General features: G+C 41.2%; 1 protein-coding gene across 2 annotated transcripts in view; it reads right to left on the bottom strand.

Annotated features, from left to right (window-relative positions):
* The window catches only part of tmem131l (transmembrane 131 like), an 85,894-nt gene that overhangs the window by 38,407 nt on the left and 25,833 nt on the right, over positions 1 to 21,654 (bottom strand). For both annotated transcript variants that reach the window (XM_028019100.1, XM_028019101.1), the window contains exons 4-7: positions 13,553 to 13,624; positions 3,071 to 3,194; positions 2,864 to 2,980; positions 768 to 872 (exon numbers count right to left, since the gene is read on the bottom strand). In XM_028019100.1, coding sequence (XP_027874901.1) covers positions 768 to 872; positions 2,864 to 2,980; positions 3,071 to 3,194; positions 13,553 to 13,624 — 418 coding nt within the window. The remainder of the gene's footprint in view (positions 1 to 767; positions 873 to 2,863; positions 2,981 to 3,070; positions 3,195 to 13,552; positions 13,625 to 21,654) is intronic.

The raw sequence follows: 21,654 nt of genomic DNA, 5'->3' as shown, positions 1-21,654 counted from the left end.
TGCATGAAGCTGTTGCTCAACTGGACAACTCCTTTGGACAACTCCAGTGACAATGTGTTGCAAAGCAGGTGCACAAAGGAGCGTTATAGAACCTTTATTTCCTTTATCCTTTATTTCCTCTCTGTATGATTGCATTCCCTAAGATCCTTGTCCCTAAAGATCAATTTAATCATCTCTTCTTTGTTTCCTTTTTTAAACATTGATCATCAGCATACACGCCGGATATGTAGACCAGACTAAGGTAATTACATGTCAACACTATGAAAGTTTGCTGATTAAAGAAAAATTGGCAGTAAAGCACCCAATTAAGCAACACTCATGGTTATTGTGAGAGCTGATGGCCATACTGACATTTTCAAACTGCCACCTCACTTCCTGTTGTGGAGGCGGGAATATGTTTCAGATGTCTCTCACACACAAACACACCCCTGCACTGCCTTAGATTGCCTCTTAATCTATGAACAAGTCAGACGTTGGTGTTCACGCTGTGTGCTCCTGAAAAAATTTAAAAACACTGAGAAAACAGTGTCTGTGTTCACAAGGGACCAAAAAAATGAAGCTTAGCATTCCTGCCTATTCATCAGCCATCCACTAATTTAATCAGAGTGGGTGATGGTGGGTGTGTAGGGGCGTGTGTGTAAGCGTATTTGTCTGGGCTAAATGAAATCTAAATCTATGAAAAATTAAATCAGCTGTTTCCAATTATGCTCTTATTGACTGTTATGCAAGGTCTGGATGAAGAAGCTCATCAACATTTGGATGCATACCTGAGTTTGGGTCAGCTTTATGCTCTGGATGTGAGGGAATATTAGATGAGTTTCCTTTCGTTGGGAAGATTTTAATTTAGTCTGGTGGCTTCCCACACCAAACACCTGAAGAAAAAGAAGTTAAAGTGATGGGCTTACTGTACTTCAGATAAACACTGAAATACAAAAAAAACCATTTACTTAGAAAGTCACCAGAAAATTGTAAAACTTGAATAAATTAAGATCAGATGTATTCTCTGTTGGAAGTTCAATTGGTAAGTAGAAAACCTTGAGAGCTAGAGGGATGGCAGGTACATTGGCATGTTACAGATAAACACAGAACTGTGCTAAAATGAGATAAAGGCTAAAAAAAATTCAAGCTAATTTAAACAAAAGCAATCAAACCAATGTACACTTAATGAAAATTCTGTTATTTAAAACTAAGGAAAGTCAAAATATGTACAGCAACTTAAAAAGGGATTTTTTTTTTTAATTAAGTATTTTATTGCCATTTTTCTGACAAACCAACATTTAATAAGTGCAGTGTGAATTTAATTAACATCTCTAAGACGTTTCAACAACAATCAACAATTAATCACATAATTTAAAATGAACTTCATAATTTCCATTTAATTGATTAATATTTTTTGAAGGACATCATAATCCATTTTATTTGTAGTTTGTGTTGTGTGGTTTTTATTTCCATTTTATTTATTGTTGTTGGTGGTTGTGTTTTATTTTTGGATATTTAAAATATCTTCCAGTTCCAGTTTTACGTGTTTTTTTTACAAAATAAAAGTTTATTGGTCTTTTAGAGAACAATCTTGCATTATTGTGTCCTTGTTAATACATTACTTGAAAATGGTTTCAAAACAACAATACTATGATTTACTGTAACAATTACTGGGACAATTTATCATCCAGCAAAATGTGTTATTGTGACAGGTCTACTGATTAATCTGTCGTACAAACTAAAATTTAGTGTAGCCAACTGCCTCCAGAAAACAGCCAAGCAAAAAATATAGTCTAGAACAGCGGTCCCCAACCTTTTTAGTCGCGCGGACCGGTCAGCCCTTCGCAATTTTGCTGCGGGGGGTTGGGGGTGGGGGGTGCGCACGCGCGCGTCGTAAGTATCGAGTCCGATGCTGTTGGGGGGTGGGGAGGGGGGGTTGCGCGCGCAGTACTCCGATGCTGTTTTGTTACTCATTCTGCTGCAAGTTGGCTCAATTTTGACGCGCAAGACGTAACCGGTAAAATCCGGTTTAGGATTTTCAAAATAAAAGATCTGGAAGTAGTTCATTATTTCTTGCCAGTACCAATCAGTCCGCGGACCAGGACCACTGGTCTAGAATACAATACACTGGCGTATTGGATTCTTAGGATAAATCCAGATTGCGTGCAAATATAGGACGTTTGCTAGAGAGCATTAAAGAACAGCTTCATGAAAACCAAGGAAGGTAGCAGTTGGATCAGGGAGGACCCTATAGAGATGTTTAAAGCAGGATTAGATTGGCTTATAGAACCAAGTCCTAACCTTCAGCTATGTCACGGAGCAAAGCTGATTCATAAGTAAATGCCTTCCTTCTTCAACTGCTACCCCCACGGCCCGACCCCGGATGAAGCGGAAAAAAATGGATGGATGTTTTTTATGTTGTTTGTTTTGGATCTTTAAAATGTCTTCCAGTTCCTGTGTAAATGTTCTTGAATTATTATCCCTTTTCCATTATATTGCATGGAAATTGTTTCTAAGCAACAATATTATCGTTTATCACAATAACTTCTGGGACAATTTATCGTCCAGTAAAATGTGTTATCGTGACAGGTATAGTAGGACTGCAGGACTCAGTGGTGCTGCATATAAATGTAAGTCACAATATGAATCTCTCTCCTTGCAAATAAATGTAAAAAAAAAAAAGTACATAAAAAAAAGCACAGGTGTTTTTTTGGTTTTTTTAGACTTTACAATTATGAATTACATTTTATTGGTATGCCACATAAAATTCTAATAAGACACAGAAATCTGTGGTTTAAACAGCCCAGTATGTGGAAAACTTTTGCAAGGTTTGATAATGCAGGATTATACCACACTCAGAGGGAGAGGTTATTCATATACTGACCTGGTACGAAAGCAGCCCATGGGCTGATGTGTTTATAAATAATGTGTTTTCTGCACTGCCCTCCTCAGATGGGAGGAAAATTAGTTTAAAAGATGCCTTCCCCTTCGGTGGTATGACCTACAGCACAAAAAGAACATTTCGAAACCCTTCAGTAAAACACAAATCATTGAAACAATAACAAACACTGGTATTTGTGAACATACTTACTCTTCTGTGAAAGGAAGGTATGTAAAATTGCCTGCTGGATGGAAACATCGACAGCACGGTCACAGGAACTTCCTGGCTGGGGTTGTGTATATATATGGTTTCAGCTCTTGGCAACCCCAGCGGCCTGTAGACAGCAGAGTATTAAGATCAGCATGGAAAACTTTCATCCCAAATACACTGAGGTCAGCTGAAATAAAGCGGAGCAAAACATCCAAAAGAGGCAAACCATAAAGTTCCTTTCACACAAATTCTAGCAGTTCATCTATGGCTTCTGATTCACAATGTGACACAAATTACATGTTATATGTATTAGGTCAACATTTTTTTATATCCCAGTAAAAAAATGCTTCTGCATGTTGGCGTTCCAGCTAAAGCCTTTTTTGGGTTTTTTTGCCCCGATTTTCCCTTTACGACAATCTTACAACGTCCTGCAGTGAGTGGTGTGTTGAATATGCCTGAACTAAAATCAGGCATATTCAACATTGTCTTGGCCCGATTTAGTAGCCTGTGGGGTTTTTTCCCTGACTGGGAGCGAGAACGCAGCCTGTTGAATGTGACAGGTAGCCAATCAGAAAGCGCGATGACGTAAGAATGGAGCGAATCCCAAACAGTTCACATGGCAACTGAGAGTCCGGCCGACATCAGAGGTGATATGTGGAAATGTTTATTACTATATGTAAAGGTCATTTTATATATGTTTATTATTTGTGGCTATGTTTATTCAGTTAAAAATGTTAACTACGAAAAAACATAACTCACCTTAAAATCATAGTGCAGCAAATAGAGCGGCTGCTCCCACCGTCTTTTATCAAACACCTTTTCTATTTGTTACGTCTTTTATCGTTTAAAATGAGACCACAAACTATCACTGCTGCTTCTACATCGTCATCTGTGTTTGATTATTCTAAATTCACGTATGGTATGTTGGGGGTTTTACTGGATTTTCCTCTGGAATCGGGATGTTTGCGAGTGGAATCGGTTCGTGTGGTGTGTTGCTCCTGCCGTGTGGCTGGACACACGAACCGACTGAACCTGTAGGATTTTTATCGGCTCGTGTCATGTGTGGTCATAAAATCGGCCGACAATCCTTAAATCGTGCCGTGTGAACCAGACCTAAAACTCACAAGCTCTACTCCTCTACTCTCGACCACTGCCCTAACGCTCTCTGACTCGGGTCGCTATGGTAACGTGTACATATCCCTTCGAAATAAGATACAGATGCGCCACAAAAACGAACGTTTAACTTTTGCGAAAATTTTAACTTACGATAACGACTAATGGGAGCCCTGAGCTTATTTCTCTGCAACAAGATGGTTCCATCTGGGAGTGATGAGAGACAATGACACCCGAAGTGTTGCTTATGCACAGGGTGCTTGGTCTCTACGTGGCGAAGCAGTTTGAAGGCTTCATTACCTCATTAACGAGCCGGTCACCATATCATGCAGAGCGGGCTTGGAATGTGGGAATAACCTACTGGTCCGGGATAAATCCATTCTCCTGTCTCTTCTCTGGGCCTTTTCCGCTGGCAAAGAAACTTTCCAAACACATCTGATATGTTTCTTACTCATTTTGCTGCTTCTGGGCTCAATGCTGGCGCGCAAGATGTAACCGAGAGAGTCCGGTTAAAGGATTTTCAAAATAAAAACTCCTCCAGACTCACATAATACGTAAAACGGAAATATTTAATTGTTTCTTCCCTGGCCCGGTACCAATTGGTCCATGGACCGGTACCGGTCCGCGGCCAGGGGGTTGGGGACCACTGCTCTAGGCCTCAAACTTCAGTCCTCAAACTTCAGTCCTCGAGGGCCGCTGTCCTGCAGTTTTTAGATGTGCCACAGGTACAAAACACTGGAGTGAAATGGCTTAATTACCTCCTCCTTGTGTAGATCAGCTCTCCAGAGCCTTAATGACCTAATTATTCTATTCAGGTGTGGTACAGCAGAGGCACATCTAAAAGTTGGAGACAGCGGCCCTCGAGGACCAGAGTTTGAGACCCCTTCTCTAGATGCAACTCTTCAGCTATGAGCAGTGCATATTTCACCTGAATGAGCTGGTGGTGTCAGAAGTAAAAGCATATAGAAGGTTAAGCAGAAAAGGAATGCTTATAAAAAACACTTATGAGATCAGGACTGAGGTCATCTCTCTGGGCTTGGCCAGTCTGTTATGCTGCAGACAAATGATTCACTACCAATAAATACCGTCTGCTCTGCAAGCTTACTACGCTGAATAAGCCTAAACGTTCTACCATTTACACTATGAAACTACCACACATTAATCCATACAGCAGCAGTGCCTGAATTAGACAAAATTAAAGAACAGTGGCAGCTGAGATGGGATTGAGAATAACTGAGTCACAGTGGCAGCAGGCAACAATATGTCTTAGACATAGCTTAATACAATTTAAGGTTGTCCATAGGCTCCATTTGTCAAACAGTAAACTTGCAAAGTTGTTTCCAGGGTCAGAAGAGGCTTGCCCAAGATATAAAAGTGAGAAAGGAACACTTGGACATATGTTCTGGGAATGCCAAAAACTGCAGGCTTTAGGTTCCTGTCTGAGTCGTGGAATATTAATATTCCCCCAAACCCTCTCACTGCAATATTTGGGGTTGTTCCTCTGACATGCAGTCAGAAGCATGCCAGATGGACATCTGGCATGCTTCAGCTGTAGCCTTTTCCACACTGATTGCCCGTTGACTCATACTCTTATGGATTGAGGACTTGCTTTCAAATCTGTTGAACAGAGGCATGTTGTGCATGGTTCTGCCAACACATTTTACAAAATATGGCATATTGAGAGACTCCCAGTCAATTCAGCATAAAGTCAACCCAAGATTTGTGGGCTTTTTTCCCCTTTGGTTTGCTTTGTTTCTATATCTATGTAAAAGATGTGTGGATTTGAATGCATTAGTTAGGGATTTATTTTGCTAAAAATATAATAAAAATATTCAAATAGAGAAACTACCACATCTCCCCTAATATTCATCTGATAGTCAGATACAACAAAGGTAGTCAAACATTTCTGGGTGTATATTATTTATTATGTAGTGTTTCTGGTTTTTAGATTTAATTTTTCTGGAAAACAGGTGTATAGCAATACAATTACAGTCTCCACTTTTGGTAGTGGGGTTCCAAACAGAAAGTACAAATGCTGTTCCACGAATACTGTTGTTGGCCTGCAGTATTTCTAACTTCAGAGCTATGAATTTTAGCTGAGCTCATGTAGGACAGGTTTTTACTAAATATGTTTCCAGTTTAAAATATACTTGTCTCATTCGGGACATCAGCATTTTTTGAATTGCAGAGTAAAAGTTTAAGAAAACTTAAAATGAATTTACATAATTTCAAAACAGCATTCAATACTTCTCTTTTACACTTTCCTATTATTGCCAAGCAATATGGGAATCATAGAAAAGTGTGTAGAAAGCCATGCAACAGACTTGTCATCAGACATTTTAAGTTTGAACTGAACTGTTCTCACTTCCTGTTTGTCTCTGAGTGTGACTTTACTTTCATTTTAGGGAACTCCATCACGGCCTGCATGAGAATGAAACCTGGACATCGAGTTCAGTAAATCTAGATTTTAGATTTGAATAAAACATCTATTTAAAATCATATCTAATATCATAGCGTTTTCACAGACATGTTAATTATTTTATTTGTAATCCATTTAAGTAAGAGTTAGTACTTCTTCAAAACATGACATGTATTTCTAATAGTATGTTAATAGTCTTTAGTAGTCAGCTGACCTGCAGTAATTCAGCTGTTCTGACAATTCTTACATAAAATGGAAACCACAAGATTGATGAGTGGGACACTCATTTCCCTTAAGCAATTATACGTAGTTGTGAAAACATTTGTCCAGCATTGCTGAGATTTGGGGTGCCTAGCTTCTGCATTCTAAATACATTATATAAATCATTTGAATTATTTCTTATGTTCAACAGGATGGACAAGAAAATGTTGACAGCCTGCAGAATTGGGTTCCGTGTATTTTCAAGCAGTTCTTTCTTCGTTTGAAATGAAAAAAGAAAAACGAAAATAGATTCGTTTGTTTTTCGTTTATCAAACCAAAATCGGAAATCGGATAACGGCTCGTCTCTGCTCGTTATCTGATTTCCCATTTAGTGCACAGAATGGAAATGGAAAAAACAGATAATGAGCGATCAACTTCGATTTACATGATTTCATTTTTGACAAGTCTGCTGACCCTGAAGTTCTCTCTGCCAGAGGTAAGTACACTATTAATTTGTCACAAAAAATTGTTTTTAGATGTTTTTAGGCAAGAAAGTAGTCCTCATAGCTTCATCTATCCACTTAGTGAATCCAAAACTAGGCTTCTTTGAAATGTGCTCCGGAGGTTTTGGAGCAACGTAGCTCCAATTGGCCAGGAGGCTCCAGGCTCAGCGGGCGGCTGGAGTGAGTCTTACCCGCAAACTGCAGCCTGATCTCTGCAAGTCACTGAAGATATTTTGCACAGTGTTTTCTTCCAATTCCAGTTACTAATATTCCCTTCCTCATGGATGTTTTCAAGTTTGTAAATACGTATAATTTTTTTTTGTTGTATGTGAAATATATTCTTGGCTTCAATTGACTTCTGAAGTGCAGTGTGAACTTTTTTTAAAATTATTTTTTATTGTTTCAGACAGGTAGCTCTTCAGGAGAGGCCTCAGCTCCAGGTTTGGATGGAGCTTCCCGAATCTCCCAGTGATCCTCTTCCTCCTCCTGACATCGTCTTCTTCACCGTCTCCTTCACCGTTTCATATACTTAAACTAAAAGAATATTTGTTCATAATTCCTCGAACATGGGCTGAATATCTGCTCGTTTGTTGTTCTAATAAATTCATTTTTATGAATGTTTATGTTTATTTTATAAGATATGAGTTTACAATCTGATGATAATAAGAGAAAATAAGTTTGGTAAGTGTCTAGTAAGTATTGTAAATAAATCATCCAGTTGTAAAGCACCAACTGGCTAGATACAGGTTGATAAAATTTTTATATGAAATAATTCTTTTGTTTCTTGCTTATAAAGGAATAATGGAGAGAATCAACTCAAAAGTTGTTCATTATGTTTAATCGAGACCAATAATTTATAAGCAAATATCATGAAGGAAACAAAGGTTTTCATATTTTGTTGGACAGTCATACTTCACTGATAAAAGTGTGAAAAAGTATCATGTGGTGATAAACCACAGAAGAGGATTATAGGACCCCATAACATTTAGCTAACACCAGCATTATTATTTCTTTAGATTAAGGTCAGAATTCTGAGAGAAAAGAAAATCTGAATTTTGAGATTAAAATCAGAATTCTGACTTTTTTCCATGGCCCTAATTGTCTTCCTAGATAATCATTTATTAAGCTAAGCTTTTAATAATCTCATAACATTGGCGCACAATTTCAAACTTTTCCTCCTTGGTAGCTATGGGAAATAGCTACATTTTTAGTGCATATTTTGGATAATCATACTTTTTTCCAGGCGTGTTTGTGACATAACATTTTATAATTGGTAAATGTGAGGCAACAATTTGTGGTGGTAGAGGGCCGCACTGGGTTAAATTCAGAGAATGTTTTCTGTCTGACGCGAGTTTCAAACCAACTCCAGGTCACTTCTTTGTTCAATCAATGATTGGTTTATTTTTAGAGTTTCTTGGTTTGAACGTTGAGACAAGGACTGAGACACAGTCTGACAAGGTCAATAATGCATAAGAACTAACATAATTTTATTACTATTGACGTAAAACGGTCAACAGAAATCATGACGCGCACCTAACTTCCTGATACACACGAACCAGTGCGCCATTCATACCTGGTGACGGTCACGCCCACCTCGACACACCCACCACCTAAGTGTCAAAGCCACGTGCTCACCTGTCACGTATTTAATTCATATGGCTCTTACAACTGGTATGCTAATGCTATTCATAAAGGAAACACTTAAAAAACTGTAGGGTTTGAATGACTGGTAGAATGTTCTTGTCGCGGTTTGAGTGTCTTGAATTGTAGTTTTTAACCTAGAGCAGATTAAAGACTCTCAAGGTTGTAAAAAATTGGGTGGACTAGGCCATTAACCATTTACTGAATCAGAAGTTACATTCAGAAGCCAAGCTTAGCTTTGAATACAAAACGAAGGTAGAATATAAGCTCTGTGGAGGTATCTATCATTATGAAATTAATTATACTTGCATTAATTGCCGCTTTAGAAGAGTGTTTAAAGTGTGCAGGGCAGAGAGAACTTCCGAGTCAGACCACTTGTCAAAAATGAAATCATGAAAAATCGAAATTGAGCGCTCATTATCCGTTTTTTCCATTTCCGTTTTGTGAACTAAATGGGAAATCGGAAAACAAGCTGAGCCGGGTCCGTGGCAGTTCGTTTTTTCGTTTGAAATGAAAAATGAAATAAATAAATAAAAAAATAGACTCGCTTTTTTTAAACCAAAATCGGAAATCGGATAAAAGCTCAGCTCGGCTCGTTTTCCGATTTTCCATTTAGTGCACAAAAGGAAAATGGAAAAAACGGATAACGAGCACTCAAGTTCGATTTTCATGATTTCATTTTTAACAGAAGTTCTTTCTGTCCGGCTTACACAGGGTATCACACATAAACATTCTACAGTCTGCAAACAGACCATCTTGATCGTTTCACGCTGTATACTGTAGTATTTTCTGCCCACCACAAATCAGTTTAAGTAATGTTCCTATGAGCAACAAATAATACCGGACATCTGGTTAAACGAGAAAATTGGTTACCCTGACTTTTTAGCTAATTTTTTTTATTTTGAAAGGGCAGAGCTCAGGGCGTTACTTTCTACACTAGCCTGCTGCCATGCCTCCCATAGACATTTGCCTTTGATACCTGCCTTATCTCCAGACCTGGGCAAGATGGCCTCCATTATACTGCATCAGCAGCAGTGGTAAATAGAAGTGAGTACACTATTAATTTGTCACAAAAAGTAATTTTAAGATGTTTTTGGGCTAGAAAGTAGCAATCACAGGTTCATCTATGCAATTATTTCATGCAAAATTAGTCTTATTTGAAATATGCTCCAGAGTTTTTAGAGCAGCGTAGCTCCGCTAATGGGGCCAGGCGGCTCCAGGCTCAGAGGGCGGGTGGAGTGTGCCTTCTTTGCTGCATGTTATCTGTTTGTAGTGGCTAAAAGTGTGATATGAAGTGTTTCATATGTTTGTATATGTGCTGTTTGATAAATGTATCAAAATATAATATTCTTCTCTAGAGAGTTCTGAAAATATTATTTTCAGAATATCTTAAGAGAATATTCACCACAGTGTTTTCTTCCAATACCAATTACTAATATTCCCTTCCACTAAATTGTTTTAGTTTGTAAATTTATATTAAGAAAAATATTTGTGTGTGTGAATAAGCACTTCCCTTTGATTGGCTTCTTACGTGCTGTGTGAACTTTTTAAATTATTATTTAGGCCCGAGCAGCAAAGCGCTGCGAAGGCCTATTGTATCTGTACTGTTTCTTATTATTACGATTCTGCCCCCCCAAAGAGGCGCCTTTTTGGGGGCTTTATCATATTCAAAAACTCACCAAACTTGGCGGTCGCGACTAGAAAATTTTAAAATTTTGAATTTTAAGGTTGTCACAAAAATCGCAAAAAAAATTGCTCAACGGCGGCAACTAGCAATTTTCTGTTGACACAATGGTATGAATGTACTTCATCGTAGAGACATGAAATTTGGTACACTTGTAGAGCTCACCAAAAGACTCAGAACTTACATTTATTGTTATAAGCCAACTATCACAGGAAGTCGGCCATTTTGTATTGAATGTCCATTTTGGACCTCGATTTTGACGTTTACAGCCTTCGTATTTGATCGAACTCCTCCTAGGGATTTTGATTGATCGGCTTCAAACTCGGTCAGTCTGATCATAAGGCATGTTTGATTTAAAGTTATCAAATTGGTGAGTTTTGGAGCATGTTGAAGGGGGGTTACCAGGGGTCAAAGTTCACCTACTCGCCATGAAACACGAAACTCTTATATTTCCTATACAAAAACACATAGAGGGACCAAACTTTCAGTGATTGATCGTCATCGGGTGTCCTAAAATACACTGTGGTGAAATTTCTTTTTTACATAGGGCACGCCCCCTGAGAGCAGGAAGTGTAATGTTTTACTGTGAACGGTCGCTATCTTAGCCCTTTGACCTAATCAACATGAAACTGTGTCCAGAGACAGAAGACATGTTGGTGTGTTGGGGATTCCAACCCCAACTGGCTGCGATGAAGCAGGTGGGCGTGGCGGCGTTGCGAACGCCGTCGAATTTCGTTTGGCTCTGAATTCCACAGTTTCGGGGTGAGCTGCTCCAAACTCACTAGGATGGATCCTTATCCACCCGCCAACAGGAATCCATAGCGAAATTTGGTGGGCGTGGCCTAATTTCTCTATAGAGTCCCCTAGAATATTTTGAAAAATCAGCCCCAAGCCATGCTTTAACTTAGAATTACGAAACTTGGTACACATGTGTATCTTGTCAGGACGTACAAAAATGTCTCTTGGAGACATGCTCTAAACCCAACAGGAAGTCGGCCATTTTGGATTGAAGGTCCATTTTGGACCCTATTTTGGCCGTTTACAGCCTTTGCATTTGATCGAACTCCTCCTAGGGATTTCGATTGATCGGCTTCAAACTCGGTCAGTCTGATCATAAGGCATGTCCAACTCAAAGTTATCAAAATGGTGACATTTGAACAAGCGGAAGGGGGGTTAGCAAGGCTCAAAGTTCCCCTGTGATCGACTGTGTAATATGTAATTACAAAGGGGATCCTTGTCATGTGTAGGGTAATGCTGCCCTCTGGTGTCGAATTACTTAAATAATGAAACTATTTCAGTAATTCGACACCAGAGGGCAGCATTACCCTACGGAATGACAGTTCAATGTTGTAATGAAGAGGAAAAAATGAAAAATTGGTATTTCTAACACAAAAACTCACAGAAACACCAAACGTTCAGTGATTGATCGTCATCGGGTGTCCAATAATATCCAATGGTTAAATGATGACATCACTTAGGCCACGCCCCCTGACAACAGGAAGTCTCATATTTTACTGTGAACGGTCGATAGCTTCTGCACCAAACTTGGCCTGAGTGATCCTAGTGGGATGCCCGTCGGACCTACGTCATCATATTATGACGTCATCTAAGCCCCGCCCCCTCACAACAGGAAGTGCTATTTTTTCCTTGGAAACTTTCATCTATGGCTCTCTTGACCTAATCAAGGTGATTCTGTGTTGGATGACAGATAGGAAGTTGGTCTCGCTTGCTTTAAAGTGCCAAGAGTTTTCAATGGCGGCAACGCCGTTCGTATACGTTTGCCTCTACATTCCACATATTTTGACCGAGCTGCATCAAACTTGGCCTGAGTGATCCTGGTGGGATGCCCGTCGATCCTACGTCATCATATTATGACGTCATCTAAGCCCCGCCCCCTCAGAACAGGAAGTGCCGTTTTTTTCCGTGGAAAGCTCTGTTTATGGCTCTTTTGACCTAATGCAGATGATTCGGATGATAAACTCTGTCAATGCTCGCTGCTGGCTGAACCGTGTGGGCGTGGCCAAATGGCGAATATCAGTCCCTCGCCATATTCATACGTTTGGCTCTAATTCACACATGGATCATCCGATTGGCGCCAAACTGGATATGTATGACCTTTGTTCACCTCTAAAGAGCCCAATGGGTTTGAAATGTAATTTGACTCCACTGCGCCCCCTAAGTTAATACATCGGCTGTGTCTCCTCGATGCATCGACCGATCTGCACCAGATTTTTTGACAGTCGTCGGGGAGCGCTGCCGAACGCATTCACGTGTGTCGCCCGGTGGACGGGCGGGGAAAATGCGCGACAGCTTCTGCAGCGGCTGGCGGGCGGCGGTGCTGGAAACTGCGGCGGAGCTTCTGCGGTGGGAAGCGGGCTGTGGCTCTGGAAACTGTGCGAGAGCTTCTGCGGTGGCTGGAACCCCCGCGGTGGCCAATAGGCCGGAGCGGCGCTTGCTGCGAGGGCCGCCCGAGGCTGCTTGCAGCTTTAATTACTTTTATTATTTTAGGCAGATGGCTCTTCAGGAGAGGCCTCAGCTCCATGTTTGGATGTAGATTCCCAGAATCTCCCAGTGATCCTCTTCCTCCTCCTGACATCGTCTTCTTCACTGTCTCATCTTTTAATACTTATATACTGTTATACTTATATTATAGGAATATTTCTTTCCGTATTATTACTGTATTTATTTTACATCCAAGATAAATATTTCCAAAATAAGGTCTATTTTTATAACTAGCTGTAGTTCCCTTTAAGAAGGAGGGGCCCTGATTTGGATGTCATAATCTCCATCAGGGACAAAACAAATGGATGCTATCAATTTTATGAGGGGTAGATATTATTACATTTGTTGAAGTTTGGATATCTTGTCATGTCTCCAGTCAATGATGACTGTAACTGTAGCTCAGCAAAAGCAGCACTTACTGTGTCCCAAAATCCAACACTGGGGGCTGAATATGCAGAGGCATCCCATTCTCTTGCGTATATGGAGAGGAACTGTTCAAAAAAAAAAACACACACACACACACACAAAAAGTGTTAAACATAAAGTATTTATGGTTAGCTTTAAGAATCAGTTTCACACTTGAAAGAGACCACGTAACTCACATTTGACCTGCCACTGATGTGTCTCTGAGCAATGCAGGTAGTCATAGAACTGAGTTAGTTAGCAGGTCTAAATGTTAGCTCTGTTCCTAGCTTTTCCTTTGAGAATTACCCTGGACAGCTCACTAGTTCATCACATGACAACACAGATACACAAAGGACAAACAACAACTCACTCCTAAACAATTTAGACAGACACAGCACAGTCCATTAACACATTTGTCTGTGGCAGCTGAAGGAGGAACAGCTTGTCCTGCTCTCTCCCGTCCTTACTGATAACTTTGCCTGAGTTATTTTTAAAGTGACAGTTTTTATAGTTATATTTACATTATCGACATCATAACTGGATTACTTCAAACCTAAGGACTGGGGGATTTTCTTACTTTTATTTTTGCCTTACTTTCTTCATCTCCAAGTTGAACCAGGACAAAATGCCTCCGGCCGACCCCAAGGACATTAGCAGTATTATACAACGACTTCAGACTATAGAAGGGAAGATCAAACTGCTGGAGGTGAACTTTGAAATCAACGCTAACTGGAAATGAGACAACTCTTCCTCAAATCAACGGAGAGGTCGTACGCCTCGCATCAAGCAGCTCACCCTGGAACGCTCTGGGTACCGAGCCGAAGCAAAAGTCTCACACTGCAGATCCAATGAGGCGACTGACAGGGAGAACCCCTCACCTGGATGAATCACCGTGGCCGGCTCTGAGCCGAAACCCACCTTCAACACCTGCTCCACCAAAGAAAAATAAACAAACAGCTGCAACCAAAACGGTTCCACCGACCGCGCTCCCAAGGACAAAGCGTTTTGAGGCCCGAGCCTCAAAACATTCTGACTTTGTGGGAATCCCACTGAAAAACAGATTTTCTGTACTCCAGCCTGAGCCTCTGAGTGAAACCTCGCCTTCAAACATCAACAATGAGGCAAAACCATCACATCCACCCCCAAAGCCCCAACAGACAAAGCGACCACCAGGAAAACGAAAGGTATGCCAACAGTGCTTATTGTTGGAGATGAGGCAGTAAATGGAATCAGTCACGTTTGCAATCCCAAGAAAACGAGAGTGATTTCTTTTCCTGGTGACACTGTATCTGATTTAACTCGTAAAGTTCTTTCGCTAACCACTGATCAGCCAGATATTGAGTCTTTACTGTAGATGTGCATGTTGGAGCCAACGATCTGGCAAAGCAGAAATCTGAGATTCTGAAAAAGGACTTTAATATTCTTCTGAACACTATGGGAAAATTAAAAATGAAGTTATTTCTCAGTGGTTCAATTCCATCACCTGAATGGGGAGACGAAAAACACTCCAGGCTGGACATGATAAACAAATGGCTGATTAAAACCTGCTCTGCCAGCTCAGTGACCTTCATCGATAACCTCTGGATCTATTGGCAGCGCTTTCACCTTTTTGGAAGAGGCGGACGAAATCTTAATAAACATGGGACAAAGCTACTCACTGCAAACCTCTTTCATTTTATCAACAAGGACAGCAATTTGATCATCGCTTCAGAAGAACAGGCTCAAGGATGTCTGACTAGGATGGAACCCTCTTCTTATCAGGAGCAACCAGTTTCAAAACAAGCTGATACAACATCGACTGAAGACAGAGCGAGTGGTTCCCTTCCTCCTTCCCCCCTCCCTCTCTGCTCACCCACTAATTCACAGGATTCACAAGATACACATGAAGAAATGTCTTCTGGACCGGAGTTTCTTAAATTTACAGATGGATTGAATCAACAGGTTTTACTTGGGACGACTCTCCTTAGCGCTCACATAGCAGACCTCACTTCATTTAAGCCACCTGACTCTAACTTCCCAGAGGATCCATCACTCGGCGTTTCTTGAGGTCTGAGGCCGTGGTCCAGATTTTATCTTTACACCCGTCTTACTCCAGAATGTGTCTGGCCCCCCAGCACTGCAGAACAGGACATTACCTGTCCGGATCACTACAAGAAGATTTACAAAAAGCAGAAACATAAAATACAGCGGACCTAATTCAAACCATAGACTGCTCCGCTGCCTAAAGGAACCTCAGACTGAAGAACTCTTGGCCTTCAAGTCACTTAAACTAGCTCTTTTAAATACAAGATCTCTCTGTGCTAAAGCTCTATTAATTAATGATTTCATCACTGAGCATAATATCGATGTTATGTTTCTGACAGAAACATGGTTGAATGGGGGGCGCTAGTGAGCACCGTATGGAGTAGACGTGTTTTTCCGGGCTCCTCACCACTTAAAAGTAATTTCTTATTTATTTTGATTTTCCACTCATATTTCGGTTCCCCTGTGCTTCGACCATCTGTCTTGACATTGAAGATGACTAAACCCAAGGCGGATAAAGGTCTCTTCTGAAGCAAGATAAGGCTTCAGAAGAGACGGAGAAGGAGCAGCACGTGCTGGGGCTAGCTAAGCAAGCTACAACCGTGGCGGGCGCTGATTCAGCATGTGAGCATGATGCGGGATCCGCTACCGTCCTCGCGGCAATAAATAACATGAATAAGATAATGAACGATAGATTTAATGATCTTGAAGCAACTCTCGCTTCGACCCAAGCAATGTTATTAAACCTTGTTGACCGGATTAAAGAGGTGGAAGATGCTTCAGAGGCGGCCCCAATCACGAGGGCCGCCTTTCCAAGCTGGAGGGGACCTGTGCTAGGATCCAGGCAGAGAACGAGGCTCTCTGCGTGAAGGTGATCGATCTTGAGGCTCGGTCCAGGAGGCAGAATATTAAAATTATTGGGCTGCCGGAAAAGATCGAGGATGGACGTCCTAGAGATTTTCTGATGAAGCTCATTCCGGAACTGCTTGGTGTGGATCAGTTTCATACACAGCTGGAGGTGGACCGGGCGCATCGGCTGGGAAGCAGGCTGCCTGGTGATGGCGCGCGGCCGCGGGTAATGATAGCACGAATTCACTACTTCCATGTGAAGGAGACGATTCTTCGACTGGCCCGTCAACAGTTCCCCCTCAGTTTCAAGGGGAAGCCGATCTACATTTTCCCTGACTACCCAGCAGAGGTGATGAAGCAGCGGCAGGCTTTTGATGCGGTGAAGAAGCGGCTCCAGGATTCTGGAGCGAGGTGCGGGGTCCTGTATCCTGCACACTTGTGGGTCACCGTTGGCTCTACAGATAAGACGTTCTCCTCGCCGCGGGATGCAGAGATCTTTGCACAATCCTTACAAAGTCACTGAGTATCTGGAGGTTAGAGCCACTGTGGTATGTGCTCATTGTTTTGGGTCATTGGGGACCGGAATAGCTTTTATAACAGCTGAATGTTTGTACCATAATCTCAGTCTGTCAAATTTGAGTGGATAGAGGAGCCTTTTTGCGGAGTTAGTTCGGTATTTGTATGGCCCATAGGGCCCGGCTTCCTCTATTTTGCTATGTGGGGTTTTTATTCTCGCTTTGTTTGGGAAAGTGGGATGGGGGGTAACTTTTTTGTTTGGTTTTCTTGTTCAAAAAGTATTTTACTTGTTGCAATACACTGTCAGGCTAACACATGAGTGCTTTGAGGCCATTCTGTTGAAAATTTTCTGTGTACCATAACACGTCATTACAGGGCGGTGGCATAAACTTACCAGTTGGAATGTCAGAGGTTTGGGGCATGTCCTAAAAAGGGCTAAAGTATTTTCTCACTTAAAGTCCTTATCAGCGGACATTGTATACCTTCAAGAAACACACATAAGACCAGGAAGGGAGAGGCTGTAACTGCGAAATAATTTCCCTGCTGGGATGAATAAAGTAATTCTATTCTATTCTATTATTGAGATGCAGTTGGGCAAACCAAATTTTCCAGTCTACTTTTTCAGGTAAAGCTCGAGGGGTGGCAATTCTGATTCGTAGAACAGTTCCTTTTAGACATATTTCCACTGTGACCCAAATGGTAGATTTATATTGGTAACGGGCTATTTATACTCCTTTCATGTCACGCTTCTTAACGTATATGGCCCTAATTTTGATGACCTGGGCTTCTTTAGAAAAATATTTAATTTGCTTCCTGACCTGGCTGATACTCATCTAATTTTGGGAGGGGATTTTAACTGTGTGCTAGACAACTACCTGGATAGATCAACTCGATCAAGGCAGCCTCCCTCCTCCTCCTCTGCGGTTTTGAACACCCTTATGACCTCAACAAATCTGGTTGATGCCTGGAGGCTGCTGCATCCGGTGCATTCCTCCCAGCAGGGAAATTACTTCGCAGTTACAGCATAGAGACAAGACAAGAGACAAGACACAATAAAAACGTCCGGGTGTTGAGTCTGGAGTTTGGCTGTGGTAAAGCTGATGACGTCACAGGCCACCGCTGCATCAGCTGATGGGGGAATGTAAACAGCGATCAAAATGGCGGACGTAAACTCCCTCGGTAAATAACACGGCCGCATTCCCACAGCCAGAAGTTCAATATCCGGGCTACAAATCTGTTCCTTCACGTTAACATGACCGGGATTACACCACCTCTCACTCACATAAAGTGCAATCCCGCCACCCCTCTTCTTCCGACTCTTGGAAAAGTCCCTGTCCCCCGCAACAAGGAAAATCCAGGGACCTCCACGCTGTATTCCGGAATAAGCGAGTGCAGCCAGGTTTCCATGAAGCAGAAGATACTGCACTCCCAGTACTCCTTCTGGGTCCTAACCAGTGCCGTGAGTTCGTCTGTCCTATTTCCCAAAGACCTCACGTTCCCCACAATAATCGCCGGTACCGCTGGCCTGCACCGTCTCCTCTTCTACCTCCGTTTAACTCCAGACCCACAGCCCCATCGTCTCCTCCGTAACTCCTCCGGGACCACAGGCCCGTCTCCGGGCAGCAGCAGAGGCCCACACAACGCAATCAGCCGTTCATGCGAGCAAACAATGCTGCTACTCCGCTCGGCGAGGTTCTCCGCAACCAAGAGTATAAAAAGTAGCAGAAGAACGCGGAGAACATCGACAGAACCACATCCAGCCATTGTGGAAAGCCCAACTGATGATCCATGGGTTCTTCAAGCACGGATCCTTAATCGGTTACAGCAAATATACACAGACAAACACACACGACGGGAGCTGCGTCTGTCTGCAGGCAGCCAGCTGCGCCGGCGCCATCTTGACATCTTGGGAGGATTCGGACCTGCTCTATCAATGTAAGACTCCAGTTAATTCAGTTCAAGGTGTTTCATAGACTTCACTATTCTAAAATTAAACTGCACAGAATATTTCCTTCGACATCTTCAAAATGTGATAAATGTAAGTCTGTGGATGGCTCCCTATCTCATTTGTTCTGGACATGCCCCAAGCTCTTTCATTATTGGTGTGAGATTTTCAACTTGTTTTCTAAGGTTTATGGATGCGCGTTGGTTCCTGACCCCCAGATTGCATTGTTTGGACACTCTCCTTCTTTGAGGAACTGCAGCATTTCTATGCAAATGACAGTGGTGTATGGAATGGTAATAGCCAAAAAAGTAATATTGAGACTTTGGAAAACTGACAAGGTTCCTCAGTTTAAAATGTGGTTGAGCGACTTTACTGAGATTCTCCATTTGGAGAAGCTACGATATGATGTTGTGGGTTTCTCTAATAAGTTCTGTAGTATATGGCAGCCGGTTTTGGACTATCTTTCTCGATCCAACGTCGACCCCGACACTCGCTCAGTTTCATAGTATGCCACCTATGCCCTTACGGACAGATAATACCATCCGTAAGCAGAAATTGTACTCAATGCAGTGTAATCAACTCTTTGGATAATTTTCCTGACTTGTTATTATAAATTTTTCTTTCTTTTTTTTTCGTTACTGTACGTCTTTATTTTTATTACTGGATTGATAAGAGTATACTGCTTTCATACAGGATTTTGTTGCATACATGCATGTGTATGTAAGTCTCCGCGAATATGTGTATATGTATATATACAGTATATGCTTCATACTCTCATGTATGATTTATGTATGTTATATTCTGAAAAACTAATAAAAATATATATGTAAAAAAAAAGAAACATGGTTGAATGACAATAATGAACCAATCGTAATAATTGAATCTGCGCCTCCTAACTACAATTTCTTCAGTGAGAATAGAAAACATAAAAAAGGAGGAGGCGTGGCTTCAATATTTAAGAATACCATAAATTGTAGTAAAATCTCTTTGAGTCACTTCACCTCTTTTGAGTATCTTGGAATTGAGATTAAAGGCCACAAACGAACTTTGACTGTAACTTTATACAAAACTCCAACATTTGTGGAAAATTTCTTTACTGACTTGTATGAGCTTCTATCTCTCATATGTATTGGTTATGATTGTTTAATAATTGTTGGTGATTTCAACATTCATGTTGACAACCCCCAAGACAGAGGGGCAAAAAAGCTCGCTAATATTTTAGAGACTTTTGGTCTAACACAACATGTCAAACAAGCAACACACACTCAAGGACACACACTGGACCTGGTTATCGGTAAGGGTGTGAATATTTCCAATGTCTCTGTAACTGACGTCGCCCTGTCGGATCACTTCGCTGTTATCTTTGAAAGTTCTTTATTCTTTAACCCACTTATACAAACAGCAACCATCACAAAACGTTCTCTCACTGAAAACACAGCAGAAACATTTAATCAAATCTACTCCTCTTCCTCACCCTTAAGCTGTAATGATGTAGATAAGTTGGTAAATGATTTTCAGTCTAAAGTTTCAGATATCATTGATTCCATTGCCCCAATTAAAATGAAGGTCGTGTCTGGTAGGAAGAAATCTCCATGGAGAAATGCACAGTTAGAACTGCAAGACAACTCTGCCATAGGGCAGAACAAAAATGGCGTAAAACTCAACTTCACGTTCATTATGACATCTATAAAGAAAGACTACGTAACTATCATTTAACACTAAAACATGCAAGAGAGGATTTCTTTGCAGATATCATAAACAAAAACATTGACAATGCTCAAGCTTTATTTGCAACAGTTCACAGAATCACAAACCCTCCTACGACGTTACCGCCTGAATTCCAATGTATTGCCGCCTGCAACCAGTTCTCCAGCTTCTTTTCAGAGAAAATTCAAAAAATCAGAGGATTAATCTGTACATCCACTATAAAGCCAGTACCAATGCTGTGCCCAAACAAAACAAATACAGGAAAAATGACCCAATTTCAACTACTTAATTATAAAACCTTACAGGAAATTAGAAGTCAACTAAGCTCAAGTTCCTGCTGTCTGGATGTTTTACCCACACATTTCTTTAAGAAAGTCCTGCCTGTTATTGTTACTGATCTGATCCAAATAGTAAACTCATTGCTCTCATCAGGCGTTTTCCCCCAGGCTCTGAAAACAGCAGTAATCAAACCACTTATAAAGAAGAACAATCTGGACAAATCACTAATGCAGAATTACAGGCTGATCTCCAACCTCCCATTCATCAGCAAAGTTATTGAAAAAGCTGTGTGTAAACAATTAACTAGCTTCCTAACGATAACCAACCGCTTTGACTCCTTCCAGTCTGGTTTTCGTGCTCACCACAGCACAGAGATCGCCCTCATAAAAGTGTTCAATGACATCCATATAAATACAGACTGTGGGAGAACCACAGTGCTGGTTCTGTTGGACCAGAACCAGCACTGTGGTTCTGGTCCAACTTTCGACACTGTTGACCATGACATATTACTGAATCGACTGGAGAGTTGGGTCGGACTCTCCGGTCCAGTGCTTAACTGGTTTGAATCTTACATGAAGAACAGGGATTTCTTTGTTTCAATTGGAAACTTCTCATCAAAGAGGTCAAAGGTCACATGTGGGGTACCCCAAGGTTCAACCCTAGGACCCCTCTTATTCAATATTTATATGCTCCCACTAGCTCAGGTTATAACAGGAAATAATATTAGCTACCATAACTATGCAGATGACACACAGCTCTACATTACGATGTCACCAGGTGACTCAGAGCCCATCCAAT

This window comes from Xiphophorus couchianus, chromosome 5 (assembly GCF_001444195.1).
Source record: "Xiphophorus couchianus chromosome 5, X_couchianus-1.0, whole genome shotgun sequence".
Lineage (NCBI taxonomy): Eukaryota > Metazoa > Chordata > Actinopteri > Cyprinodontiformes > Poeciliidae > Xiphophorus > Xiphophorus couchianus.
The sequence above is the reverse complement of the archived record's forward strand: the minus strand, read 5'-3'. Positions and strand labels throughout refer to the sequence as shown.